The sequence below is a fragment of the Geospiza fortis genome, unplaced genomic scaffold (assembly GCF_000277835.1).
Source record: "Geospiza fortis unplaced genomic scaffold, GeoFor_1.0 scaffold78, whole genome shotgun sequence".
Classification (NCBI taxonomy): domain Eukaryota; kingdom Metazoa; phylum Chordata; class Aves; order Passeriformes; family Thraupidae; genus Geospiza; species Geospiza fortis.
Genome location: NW_005054339.1, coordinates 998,788 through 1,012,319, shown reverse-complemented (window position 1 = coordinate 1,012,319; position 13,532 = coordinate 998,788). Strand labels below are relative to the sequence as shown.

The 13,532-nt window shown below is 43.1% G+C and overlaps 1 protein-coding gene across 1 annotated transcript in view; it reads left to right on the top strand.

The window, feature by feature from the left end:
* The window catches only part of MAPKAPK3 (MAPK activated protein kinase 3), a 46,727-nt gene extending 46,128 nt beyond the window's left edge, over positions 1-599 (top strand). The window contains exon 12 of the mRNA XM_031058229.1: positions 554-599. Within this exon, the coding sequence (XP_030914089.1) occupies positions 554-599 (46 nt within the window). The remainder of the gene's footprint in view (positions 1-553) is intronic.
* The last annotated feature ends 12,933 nt before the right edge of the window (positions 600-13,532 follow it).

Below are 13,532 nucleotides of genomic sequence, written 5' to 3'. Positions count from 1 at the left end.
GCAGCCAGGCACCTCCTCAGCAGCCCCGGGCTGCAACAACCAGTGAGGGCAGGAGCCAGGAGGGACCTGGGGGTGCAGGGTAAAAGTTAAACAGAGCAAGTTAAAATCACATGATTGTCTCAGCCCACACCACAAAGGCAACGAGACTGTGAAGATGCTATCCTGCAAAGAGGGAACAGTGTGATAACGCTTTGATAACTTGAATCAGGGCTTTGATTTTGAAGACTAATGGATCTGACATGATTCTGTTGCATATTGCAAGGGAAGGTACAGTAATGCCAGAAATGTTACAGGTTTTTGGTTTGGCTTTAGCTGTGTAGGACAAGAGGAGAGAACAGGAGGCAGTCTCAGCACATTAATGCACTGAGGCTTTAACAGCCATCTACAAGAGTAACTTCTGCTCCTGTTTTCAACTGGGCAATAGGAAAGTGCCAAGTGTTCTGCTAAGAGTGTTTTAGTAGTTTAGTAGAATTGGTAATAGTCTATATTTCCAAACTTACCTCCTATAGTTACAGAATATCACCTAAACTGTAAACAGATATTCTTGTTACAGGAAAAAGCATCCATACATTTCCATTTCCATAAAGTCTTCTGTGTAGTCTCATGTGAAGATCTGAGTTTGTCATGGATTCCCATTTGATAACATGTAAATTTTCTGAGCTGTAGCCACTATGTTGTATCTTTGCCACTGTCAGACCCCTCTCTTGTAATGTTTTTAATTTAACTGGTAATTTATGTGAAGAGTTTCAGTCAGGAGTTAAGTAGTTGAAAGCATCCTGCAGAGAATATTGCTGTTCCCCTTGGATCCACAACCTCCGGGGCCTGCAGCTGGACATGCAAGGGATTGCTTTAGAGGAGAGACGTCTGAAATTTGGGGAAGTGGCAAATGCATGTTCTCTGAATGGAACCTGTAATCTGCCAGCATCCCTCCTGGTAATTATCTCCAGATCCTGTGCCTAAGATGTGCTGATCACAGCAAATTGTGGGGTGTTGGGGTTGGTTTGTTTCCTGGGGTCAGGAGGGGGGAGGATGGTACTTTATTTATGGTGATCTTGTGGTGTTTCAGGATCCAAAGATTTTCACTGCTTAAGGAAGATTACTTTTAAGTACATCCACCCATTGTTTTTTTCCTATTTTAATTCTTCCTATTTCATGGGAACCTGGCCTTGGTTTGCTGGTATATTTTATTTTGTGATCAAAATATTTTCTCTCACTGTAGTTTGGGGCTTGGCTTTATTTTTAGTTTAGGTGAAGCAAATATTTGTGAAAGTGTTATCAGAGTCTGGGATGAATATGATGTGCTTCCAGTGATGCAGGCCAATGCACCTTTGAGGTAGGCACATAGTACTGGTGTGTTAATAGGCCTGCAAGAGTGTAGAAAGACAAAAAGGAAAACAGGGCTCCAGAGTGGATCTGAGTTGTCAGATCAGTGACACACAGCAAAGCTCAGCTCAAGCCTTTGCACCTTGTCTGGGGAGCCCAGTTCCTATCTTCAGAGTGGTCAATGAAACCTCAATTCTCCTTTGTGAATTGGTCCTAGGGTTTTGTAACATGATTTATTAAAATCAGTTTTTAACATTCCTTCCTCCTGTCATCCCTGGTTTTGTTGAGTTGTTGCAGAGTTTGCATTGCTTTGAGAGATACAATGTGTTGAAGGTGACAGGGAAGGGGAGAAGGAAAGTGTTCCATGATGCCCATATTCAAAGCCTGCCCAACTTTGAACCTTTTATAAGATCACAGGGTTTTGGTTTCAAATATCAATCTCTGTAAAGTTGTGTTTATAAATTATTTCATGTTTCAGGTATCTGTGATTATAGCATGTCCTGTATGTTTTTGTTTTGCCATATTACTCCAATGAATTATGCAAATATTATTCACTACCTGCAAATGAAGAGTGGTGATGTGTTCAGGATGCAACAGTTGGAATTAGAGCCAGGTCCAAGTTTCTGTCCCTTTATCTAATTTTTTTGAGGGAGATATGTACATTATTGCTGCCATTCCATCTCTGTGCCCCAGCAGGGTGATGGATGTTCTCAGGGCAAGCAATGTGTAGTGCACTGTCCTGTCTGTCTCGGGGACAGTGCCACTACTGAAACTGTTGCAAACCAACTTTTTTTCCTCTGCCTTGGCCAAGGTTTGAGCAGGAGTTCTCAGTTCCCACCTGATTTGTTGGTTCATTCTGGAGCTCAAAGATGTGTCTGTTCCTGGGTGGTTTTCTGTAAAAAAAACCTGTAAAACACTCCTGGGCCTGATTCCTTCCTGTGGGGTTCCAGTATTTACTGCAGATCAGAAGCTGGAACTGGAGCACTTGGCACAGCACCTTCAGCTTTCTGTCCCTGTGTAGCAGGACAATCCCATCTCATTAAACTCACACTAATAGTTCTTGCCTTCTACCCTGCAGCACCCAGGAATGCTGTAAAGCCCTGCAGAAACCAGAGGAGGGCCTCAAAATGGCAGACATGGAAGTGTATGCAAGTATTAGACAGAAGGGTTTGTGTTTACTGCACAGAGGGAAGGAGGAGGCTCCTTGGGAGCTGGGAAACAGCTGCTCTGCAATGTTTGGAGCCTCAAACTGCTGCCCTGCTCCAGGCACTGCTGCCTTCTGCAGCCCAGTGGAGCAGGACAGCTCGTGTTTTACCTGGCTCTGTGGCACCTGGAGCTGGGAGGGGCTGCCAGGGACCAGGTTTGGGGTGCAGGCATTTCCCCAGCAGGGCCTGTGTGCCCCAGCAGGGCCTGTGTGCTCCATGGAGATGTAGGGATGGATGGAGCATCCGATGGGCTCGGCTCTGCCTGGCCCCGCCACACCACCTGTCCCCTGCCCCATGGCTCTGAGAGCTCCCCAAAGCCAGCCTGCCCTCAGCTCCCCAAATCTGAGCCTGCCCTCAGCTCCCCAAATCTGAGCCTGCCCTCAGCTCCCCAAATCTGAGCCTGCCCTCAGCTCCCCAAAGCCAGCCTGCCCTCAGCTCCCCAAATCTGAGCCTGCCCTCCGCTCCCCAAAGCCAGCCTGCCCTCAGCTCCCCAAATCTGAGCCTGCCCTCAGCTCCCCAAAACCAGCCTGCCCTCAGCTCCCCAAATCTGAGCCTGCCCTCAGCTCCCCAAATCTGAGCCTGCCCTCAGTTCCCCAAATCTGAGCCTGCCCTCAGCTCCCCACACCGTGCAGTGTCTCAGGCCCCGCCTCTGCAGAAGGTGTTGTCCCTCTGGCTGCCAGCAAGGCTCTGGGGAGGACCCTCCTCCTCCCTGCATTCACACAGGTTCTAAAGATCTCTGGTGAGCTCTGGTGTTTGGCCTCTTCCCCCAGCCATGTCATATAATAGGCTTTTTAGAACCTGCTGCTCAGGATCCAAATTTATAGCCTGTTTTTAGAAAGGATAGGCTATTACAGAACTGATTATGTATTTGCATATTCATCAGCCATATAGAGGAGGTAAAGAACTGGGAAGAGACAGAAGAAATGAATGGTCAATAGAGAAGGCTTCAAGGAGAACACAGATTAAAAGGTCTAATTATTTTTTCCAGCAGAAGCTAAAAAAAGGCCTGTGCACAATTCCCCACCCCCATCCCTTTTCACAGCGATTGCTCATGGGTCGCTGCCTCCCCTTGTGTTTGTGTGCACTGTGCTCCTCACACGTGGGTCATGGGCTCTCACCAGGGCTCTTGCTCTGATCCACCCACAAGTGTGTGCCCAGGGACACAGGAAATTCCCTCCCTCACTCTCCCAACTTTTGCACTACACACTTTCTTACCCCTTTGACCGCATGTGCCACATGGTGAACCTGGGTTTGACATGCCACAATTAAAAACTCCATTAATGAGAAGCTCTTGGCCTAATTCTGTGTTTTTCTATTTGTCAAAACCCAGCATGCAGTCCTGGGATTGCTTTTCTGTCTTAACACTTCACTGCCTTGAGTCTGGAGGCCCAATTACATAAGTGCTTCTGACTTGTCTGACATGAGGGATAATGAGAATGCTACATACTCAGTTTGATCTAATTTCCCTGTCCTCTTTTCAATTCACACTTTATTTGGCCCATGTTTAGACAGAGGTGCTTTTGAGAAGAGGAAGGTTTAGTGAGGAGGAGAGAGCCAAAGGTTTTAATTACTTGGAGGGCTTCATGAGCCCTTGTACTGTTTTAGACCTGTGGTCCAGGTGGGGAGGAGGTGTTAATGTGTGCTCAGCTGCTCGGATGTGTTCTCCTGCTTAGCCCAAGGATGGAGCCAGCCCAGCTAACAAACCTCAGGGACAAAGAGAAGGAAGCAAGCAGGGAATGACTTCACATGCAGGAGATCTCCTTTTTTCTAAGATTAAATGTTTTGCGGGGTTTTAGTGTGGAAATATCAGAATTTTCTTTTTTTTTAGGTTTGAATATTTCCACTCTTCACCCAACTGTTCTCAGTAGTGGAGCTGGCAAAGCTGGGAATGGACATGGTTAATTCTTTTTTAGAGAGCCTAACAAGGATGAAGGCAATGAAGCAAACCTGAAAGGCAGAGAGCACACACTCAAAACAAAAAAATCTTGTTAAAAATTCTTGCAAGCCAGCAGGCAAGTCCTCATCTCCATGCTGAAATGTATCTCACCTGTGGAAAATAGAGGTTAGAGCAAATCTAGGTAATAACATTTGCTGAGGAAATGTTTCCCTGAAATCTTTGCACCAGGTAAGAAAATTCTTTTTGAGAATTAAGTCTGGCTTTAAAATAGGATTATTTATTTTCAGTTTGTGTGGTTAGAGGAATTTAATGGAGCAAAGGGAGCAGAAATGGGGGATGATATGTCATGTTGGAGAATAAGATAAGAAATGTCTGCTGTTGTATTCTACTCCAACTTACTTTTTTACTGCAAGTGCTACCTCTGTACAGACATAGCAAGATAGATTCAACTCTTTATTAGTCTTTTTTAGCACTGGAGAAGGAGGATGTTGCTGCACTCTAGGGAAATGTGGAAGATAACCCTGTGACTGTAGATGAACATCTATTCTGGTAAATCTGTAAATGATGCCTAGCATTAAATTTATTTTTAAATTTCCTGCCTCATGAATCTGCCAGATGCCAAAGTCTCACAGGTCTGCTCTAACTGCATGAAGGCACAGAGGCATCACTGTCACTGGGTTTCCTCCTGCAATTTGGACCACAAGAAGCAGTTGCTGAAATGTACTGCAGTGCTTTGAGTTTCCAGGAGCCAAAAGAGGGAAAAGATGTCTTTCAAATAGCTGGAGATGATGGAAGGGCCAGGCTGTCTTTTATCAGGGGAGGGGGATCCTAAAGGTATCTTGGCCTTGAGTTCAGTTCCCAGAGCTGCAGATAACAGCCATGGTTCAGCTGTGTGGGGCTGCAGGTCCTGGTGAAATCTCTGCTGCTTTGACACCGTGCTGGGACCTTTCCCACTGGGAGCCAGGGAAATGCACTCACTGGGGCCAGGGCTGCAAACCATGGAGAATTCCTGGTCCTGGGGCTACACTGAAGCTGAATAATGCCAAAAAGGAGGAGCTGCATTGTTTGCTTCCATGTTTGGCTTCTGAGTGTGTCTGCCTCCAAGGTCCATCCCAGTAGTGCCAGTGTAGCAGCTGTTTCTTCATTTGTTAACAGGGAGCACAAATGCTTCTTTTGGGGACTGCATTTCTTTCTCTGAATTTCAAAGCTGGAATGAAACTCTTAAGCAGCATGGGTATTTTGTCTAATGTGTTCTCCCCAGTTTTCCAGGCTAATCCATTTGGGAAACATGGAAGATGTTCCCAAGAGACTTCTTATTGCCTAGCTACTGAAGCACCTGCTAAAACTGAGCTCTTTTAAAAACTGAAAATTATTTAAATGTGAAAAAGAGTGGGTTGATCTGGAAAAAAACCTTCTCGAAAGACTAAAATTAGAATGGAATGTGTTAGAAGAGAAATGGGGAAACTGGTGGGGGAGGAGGACTAAGGGTTTTTTTTTAAATAAAAATGCTACTGCTTGAGTAATGATCAAGGAAATTCTGGTTAGGATATTAGCTGCTGCTCCAACCCAGAGCAGTTCCTGGGTTCAGAAATAATTATGTTTTCCTAAAGATAGATCTACAGTACAGACTCCAGGGTTTTTTTCTGAGTTAGTCTGAAGCAAGGATCAGCTTGATGTTTATAAATGAAACTTTTGAGTAAATGCTGGTAGTGAACCAAATTAATAGAGCTTTTTTTTTTAGAGTAACTAATGACTGAATAAATAATCTTTGCAGATTAACTTCTGCTCTCCTAAAGTTGCCTGAGTAAGCTGCTTGCAGAAAGTTTGTAAGGTGAATTTTGGAATTTTTTTTTCTATCTTGCACTTTACCACTACATGTTTGACTTTTGTCTTGAATAAAATTCTAATTAGTTGTCCCAAGGCTACCATTCCATGATGCAAGGTTTTCTTCTCTTTCCTTGGCTCAATTGCAGTTGTACCACCACTTCTTTTATTTCTGAACTCCTTGTGGCGTAAAGGATTGGAAGAGTTTCAAGGAATCCCATTACCTGGCAGGAAGCAAAAAACTTCATTGTCTGTAAAATGGTAAGGAGGAAAGTTCTAAGCAATGGCTAATTGTAGGAAAAATCACCCTCTGAGGAAAAGAGAAGGTCTCTACAAAGAAATGCATCCAGCTAAAAAGAGTAAAATGTGGTGGTCTGGTTATTGTCCTTTCAAATTCTCTGATTTTCTTCTGCTCCTTGATTTCAAGAGTTGGATGTATTTTATATTGCCTGGAAGTCATGAGTACTTCCTTTAGAGAGACCTGACTGCAGTATTTCAGTTTCTTCCCTAAACAAAAAAAAATAATCCTACAGAAGTTTTATGCTGTAGGATATTTTAAATCTGAGGAGTAGGAAGGAATTGCATTTCCTGATTTCAAGTGACTCAGCTCGGTCTGCCTCCTTCTTTCATAATAGATTCTCTGCATCCCCTCCAACCTTGGCTGGCACTCGGGAGAGCTCTCAGATGTTTTCTCCAAAGATTTGTCATTCCTGCACCAAGTCAGTTTTTCAGCTGTGCCTTGAGGATCCTGGCACAGCAAGCAGTGATTAGCTCAGAAGGTGCATGCCTGTGTCCCAGGGAATGTGCTGCTGCTCCTTGGAACTTCCAGCAGCTCCCCTTGGACAGTGACGTGCCTGGCCAACAGGAGCTCAGCAATCATCAGTCAGCACTTTATTAATATTTGGTTTATAGTATCTGCAGCCACTGACACACATCAAACCTTATTTCCATAACCACAGTCCCACAGGAAGTGTTCCTTTTTTTTTTTTTTTGTGCAGAACCTTCATGGTGGTCATGTTCTGTACTAAGTAAATTAATTTCAAAGCATTTTCTTTTAAGCCAGATACTTTTTTTGCAGGATTCCTGAGATTTTGTGTTTTCCTTTGGAGCAGATATTGTTCCCACCACCAGAAAATTACTTCCAGTGAGAAGTTGAAAGGAAAGTTCATATTTGTTTAAAAGAAAGTTGATATTTGTATGCCATGTATGGATGCATATGACGAAGTCATCATGTGGAAGAATCTAATTAGTACTATCCAGGCAACGGAAGACCTTGGGCTTGCTTGATTAGAATTAACTGCTGCATACATGAAAGGAGAAATTTAATTCAAATTTCTATTAATCAGAAATACTATCCTGCCTAAATGATTAAAAAAAAAAACCATGCTAATTTTCTGTTTGGATGATGATGTCCATGTCAAAAGTGATTTTTGTGTTGCTTTGATCTTTGAAGTTATATACCCTAAAGTAATGTACAAACAGAACTATTTCAAGTTTTGTGACCCGAATGCTTTCCATTCAGAAGCACAAATGTATATTTATGTACATAGAAGTAGATATTCTGGCACAAAGCCTCTAAAAAATGTTGTTGTCAAGTTCCCTTTTGCCCTTTCCCACAGCATCACACAGGTAAGGTTCTCCCTGCCAGGGAATGTTGTGTGGTTCCATTTCTCAGTTTTCTCTTTCCCCTCTGCCATTGCTTTGTCCAAGGAAGAGGAGGAGAGCAAAGAGAAGAGCCCTGGCTGGAATTGCCTGTGTTGTTCTGCCCATGCAGGTGAGGCCTGGCAGGATGGGATGATGTGGGTCTGTAAATGATGCTCAGTATCTGCCCCCCAGCTCTGCAGGAAACTGCAGTGTTATGGGAAGCTGCCTGACAGACCATGACCGCTATGTCATATTTGGGGCTTCTTCTGGTTTTTTTTTTTTCTGCAACAATTGGATTATAAGAAAATTATGTTCAGTTGAAATAGTCTCACATTAGGGAGAAGCTGTTTGATGTGCTGAATGCCAGCTTTGTGTTGGTTTGTGTGTCACAAGCCATCAAGGAGTGTGATGAAATAGTGACTTGATCTCAAATGCTGCCAGCCGCAAGGATGCCAGCATCCTGCCTCAGATAGGTTTGGAGGCTCTCTGTCCATCTTTGTAAGTCTTGAGGAGTCCAGGTGACACAGCTCAGTGTGCTGTGGCAGTATCACAGACCAGGGACATATTTTAGGCAGATTCCTCTGTTTGTGTACAACTGGGTCAAAAACCTCACGTGTGAGCAATTGTCACAAAAATGGAAATATTGTACATGACTCACATGAGGAATCATGTACAAGCTGCTGTCCTGATATGCAATGGGAGCAGGAAAAGAAGTCATCAAATGTTGAATTTCGTGTTCTGTTGGACTGTGTGTTTAGCTGAGGGGGTTGAACATCGCCCTCCTTGATATAAAAATTAATGGATTCTCTTTGAAATTGGATCAGAGCAGGGTATGTTCAACTGTGCATCAAAGTGAAGAAATATAAACGTTAATCTAAATTCCAAAATCTCAAGTACATGTAGCAACAAAGGGGAAGGAATACGTAAAGTGCACAAGCTTAGTTTCATGCCTTATTTTGAAAATAATTCATAGTAATCTGCATGTTACTTAGAGTGCCATCTCTGGGCATCAGATATTTCTTTTATGAAGGTAACATTCCTATCCTTGAAAGCTGAAAGGGACTTACTAAACACCTTTCAGTGTTAGAAATTATGGTCCTAAGGTTTAGCTCTGTCTGTGCTTTTGAGGGAGGCTCATTGATCCTGTGAATCCCAAATGAGCTGGGATGGAGTGTGAGCTGCGCTGAGCACCAGTTCAGCTGTACCTGCAGCTGCAGGGCTGCAAGGGACAGTCAAACCCAGGCTGCCATGATGGCAGATAGACCTTGAATTCCTGTAATTGGGAAAGCAAAACTGAGACTACACGAATTTGTTTCTCATTTAGTCCTTGATCTTCTGTCTTTATTCATGTCACTGGAGATAGGATGGCTCTGACAGCTCTGGAGGGGGAGCAGGACATTTCAGGTGGCTGCCAGCCAGATCCATGATAAATGGAGAGCCCTGGCCATGTGCACAGAGCCAACCCCAGGACTCAGAGCATGGGCTCAGTTCCAGCCTGGTTCACATGAGATTTGACCTTGTGCTGCTGCAGGCAGGCCCCTGTGTCTGGCATCACAGCTGTTTGTGGGGTGGGGTTTTTTTTGGTTTTTTGGGGGTTTTTTTTGTTTTTTATTTTTAATAGGAAAGGTAAAAGATTCCTGTGCTCTTCTTTTTGACTTGCATGTATGTTCCTTTCCACTGTTTCTGGGATTAAGGTCCCTTCCAACCCAGCCTGTTGTGTGACTGCTCTGTGATTTACAGTCATTGCACTCACTGTGTGAGTTATCAGGAACATGCAGAGATCATCCTCTGATCCTGCAGTGCAGTCACTGGCTGGGCCAGGCACCAGCCATTGATAAAGAGGAGATGATGTCCCTTTGAATGTCCCCCGTTAGGATGATTCTGGTTTTCAGCTGTTCATTCATTAGCAGAGAAGTAAACAGTGCAGCAGAAGGGTGTTTATTCACTTGTTTTCTGGCCTTCTCTCCAGATTAATGAAATGACTCATGGACAGTAACAACATGCTTGGAGGGGAAAAAAAGAAAAAGGGAATAGAAATATCTGGAGGTGGGACAGACAAGGCCAAATCCTTCTGTCAGGACACCCACAACTCACCTTATATATGTGAACTGATTCTCTTTGTTAAATGTAAAGAATGAATCACAGCCAGAACTGCAGGGCAGAAGAATGAAATGAGCATCTAAAATGTGCAGAGTGGTTTAGATCTGTGTGGAGGAACAGGCTGCTGGAATGCAAGACTCTGCAATTGCTTGTAAATGTTTCTGTGCAACTTGGCCTTTTCTCATACCCTGTTCCTCTCTGCCCAAGAGCAGGAGCAGTGTGAGTGATGTCCCACAGAGCTCCTCACACAGGTGAGCCACACAACACAACAAAGACAACACAACACAACTGACCCATTAGTGTGGTTCTGCCTCTGCGGTGCCACTCACCCCCTCTCTGCTTCTGAAGCCCCACCCCATGGTGATGCTCAAACCTGTACCAGTCTCACAAAATGGTGAAAAGAGAATAGTGAGACTGCTCTGATTTCAAAGATACTCAAGAACTCACTGTCCTTGGAGAATTTGGAACTGAAAGACTTGGAAAGGTTACGTGGATTTTGGGCAGAGAAGGAAACCAAACACAGAACCAGGTATCACAGATGCACTTGGAACACCCAGCCATCTTGGTCCTCTCCACTACAGCTGCCCAAGGAACACTCAGACCCATCTTTGTGAAGGTGATATATCTGCTTTTCAATTATTTACTAATAAAAATCTAAAATTTTCCATATTAAAAGCTGCATGAGCGATGAAGCACAGGTATCTTTTAGTTTAACAGCACAATTTTTTTTGGCAAGGTTCAGCAAACTGAAAGCAGGACAAGAGATTAATAATAATTGTGGAATCCTGAGAAGAATTCATTTATAGCAGATACTACCATGCAATTCTGATGTTGGAAAAAATAAACTGAGATGCACCTATGTGATACTTTCAAATACTGAAAATGCTGCTTAGCATTTGTATTAGAAATTAATATCAATTCAAAATCCTTGTCATCTAAGGGAAATAATTTGTGAAATGCTGTCCTAAAGAACTCTTTGGTTCTGGCTTTTTCTCCATGGGAGTACTGATCACATGGAAACCTAAAGCACTCAGCCAGCTCCTACTCTAAAAAATTCTTAATTTATGAATTCCCAAAAAATTGGTTTATAGCCAAGATGTTCTGCTATTTACTGTTTATTTCAAACTGTTTGTTGGTAGTTTCTGTGTTGTTTCATTTTTAAAGGAGCCAGTGTATTTAGGGTAGAGATTTAAGCCACACAAGGTGAAAAACAGGGAGGAAGATGGAGAAGGAAGAGGAACTTGTCAAAAAGCCTGTAGAGAAGAAGTGAGGATAATTAATCAGACAAATGGAGCTAGAGAGCAGGTGTGCAGAGGGAATAGTCTGATGGAACAAAAAAATGAATGTCAGAAGAGGTGAGTCTCTATTTTATGCATTATAAGCTATAACAAGAAACATTTTCCTGAACAGGCTGAATTTTTATTTTTTGAAAAATAGCCTTACAAACTTTAATCAAAACATGATAATTTTAATTTTTTACTGTTAATTGTTTATTTAATATAAATAAACTGATTCAATGCTGGCCACCTAAACAGTGAAAATGGAGTCCCCTCACAAGCCTATGAATTCCAGCAAATTACTAAAATATGTTATGTGAAAAACAAGTTTCCATAGTTTGTGTAAGTGAAATATGTTAGAGACACTAAACTGGGAAGAGAAGGGGAAATGTAGGGCAAGGGCAAAACCACTTTTTCCTTGATATGTTTGTAAACCAAACATTTTGCAGTATTTAGGTCAGCACAGGAGGCAGGAGCCGTTTATACACTGCAGAGAGGGAGCAGCTGAGGTTCACTCTGGAGCAGGCAGGGTAAGGTCAGGTCCCTGTTTCTCTGAGCAACAGGGCAGTGTCACCTCCTTCTGCAGGGAGCAGGATGTGGCTGGCAGCCCAGAGCCCATCAGCAATGGAAATTCATTCACTGCTTTTGCAAAGAGAAGAAACTGGTGTCACTTCCTGCTTGGAGATGGGGAAACACTCCCTGGCTCCATGTTTTCTTTGCAGTTCCCCCACAGAGCCTCTCACTGAATTACAGGGTCTTGGGTCCTGCCTGCACCTTTTCCCTTCTCAGGGCAGCACTGAAAGGGTTTTGTTGTTCCTGGAGGCCAGAAGGCTGAAAAGGGATGAGCACACCCAGAAGGGCTGGCTTTCTCAGGTGATTGAAAAGGAAAATTTGGAGGAGTAACTTAAAATTAATAAAAATAAGCAGGAAGGAGGGATTCAGAGACCATGGCCCCACAGATTTGCAATGGGATCGTCTCAGGTGATAACAGATCCAAGCTGGCTTGTGGTGCCTGCCCAGAGGGATGTTCTGATTCAGACCATTTCTCCCTTTCATTTGATCCAAGTCCTGCCTTCATCCTAAAATTTAAACTGACACTAAATAACAATAAAATGTATCTTGAGCCAGGTGAATGTCAGTATCTAATAATTGCAATCTAATAGTGTGATTTTCTGTGCTCACAATGATGGCAGTGGCCCAGGGTGGTTCTCTAGGTGTCCCATAGAATGCATAGAATTTTTATTTGTAAAAGTACTTGACTTACCAGATATCAGAGTGATCCAATAATCACAAGCCAGCTTTCTGCATGAGCAATCAAAGGCTGTGTTCTAGATAGGAAGGAAAGTTACGGAAGTTTTCTGGTTTAGCTGGTTTAGCAAAGGAAGCAAACTGACAAAGTTATTGCAATTATCAGCCTTTTGTTTTTCTTTCCTTTTTTTTTTAAGGAGTATTTTTTCAATTATTATTTTAAATTAGAGGAAATACCAGTAGAGACTGATCTGGACTGAAAACTGTCTACATTATTCTGTATGCAAGCTTAGCTGGGCACACTGTCTTAATCCTTTCCTCTGTCCCTGTGGATTTGTTCAGGATGCAGTGTCCAGATCCTTGGTCAGGAATGACTTCCTTTGCCCTGAGGGTCACAATCACAGGAATTGGTGTCAGGGGGAGCAGGACAGAACTGTCAGACATGGTTTAGTGTGGCCTTGGCAGTGCTAGGTGTACAGTTGGACTCAATGATCTTAAAGGTCTTTTCCAACCTAATGACTGCTTCTATGTTTAGATCCAGGTTTAAGGGGAAAAAAAGAGGGAAGAGACACAGTGGGAACACAACTGTGATATTTGCAGCAATTTGCTTTCCCTCAGAAGTTCACCGAGAGTTCTGCATGGAGATGACAAAAGGTAAAATCACCATTTCTCAGTGTTAAAATAGACTGGCCAATACAACTTTTCCAAGGGCATCTGTTCTCAGACTCTGTACTGCAGCTTTTCTGCACAAAGTTGAAGTTTGTACTCTGCATTAACTGATAACCATACTCAGTGCATTAAAACCAATCCAAATTCTTCCAGGCTTTTCATTCCTTTCATGGCAGATGATTTTTTAACCGCTGCCATGTCCAGTCATGAACTTAACACTATGCTCATGAACCTCCTGAGATTAGGGAATTTCTAAATGGTGTTTATTCCTGGAGTTCTTAAAAATAATCAGGCTGTGCATGCTGTGCTAACAGATCCAGAGCCTTGAGAAGGGTTTCCTCAGTT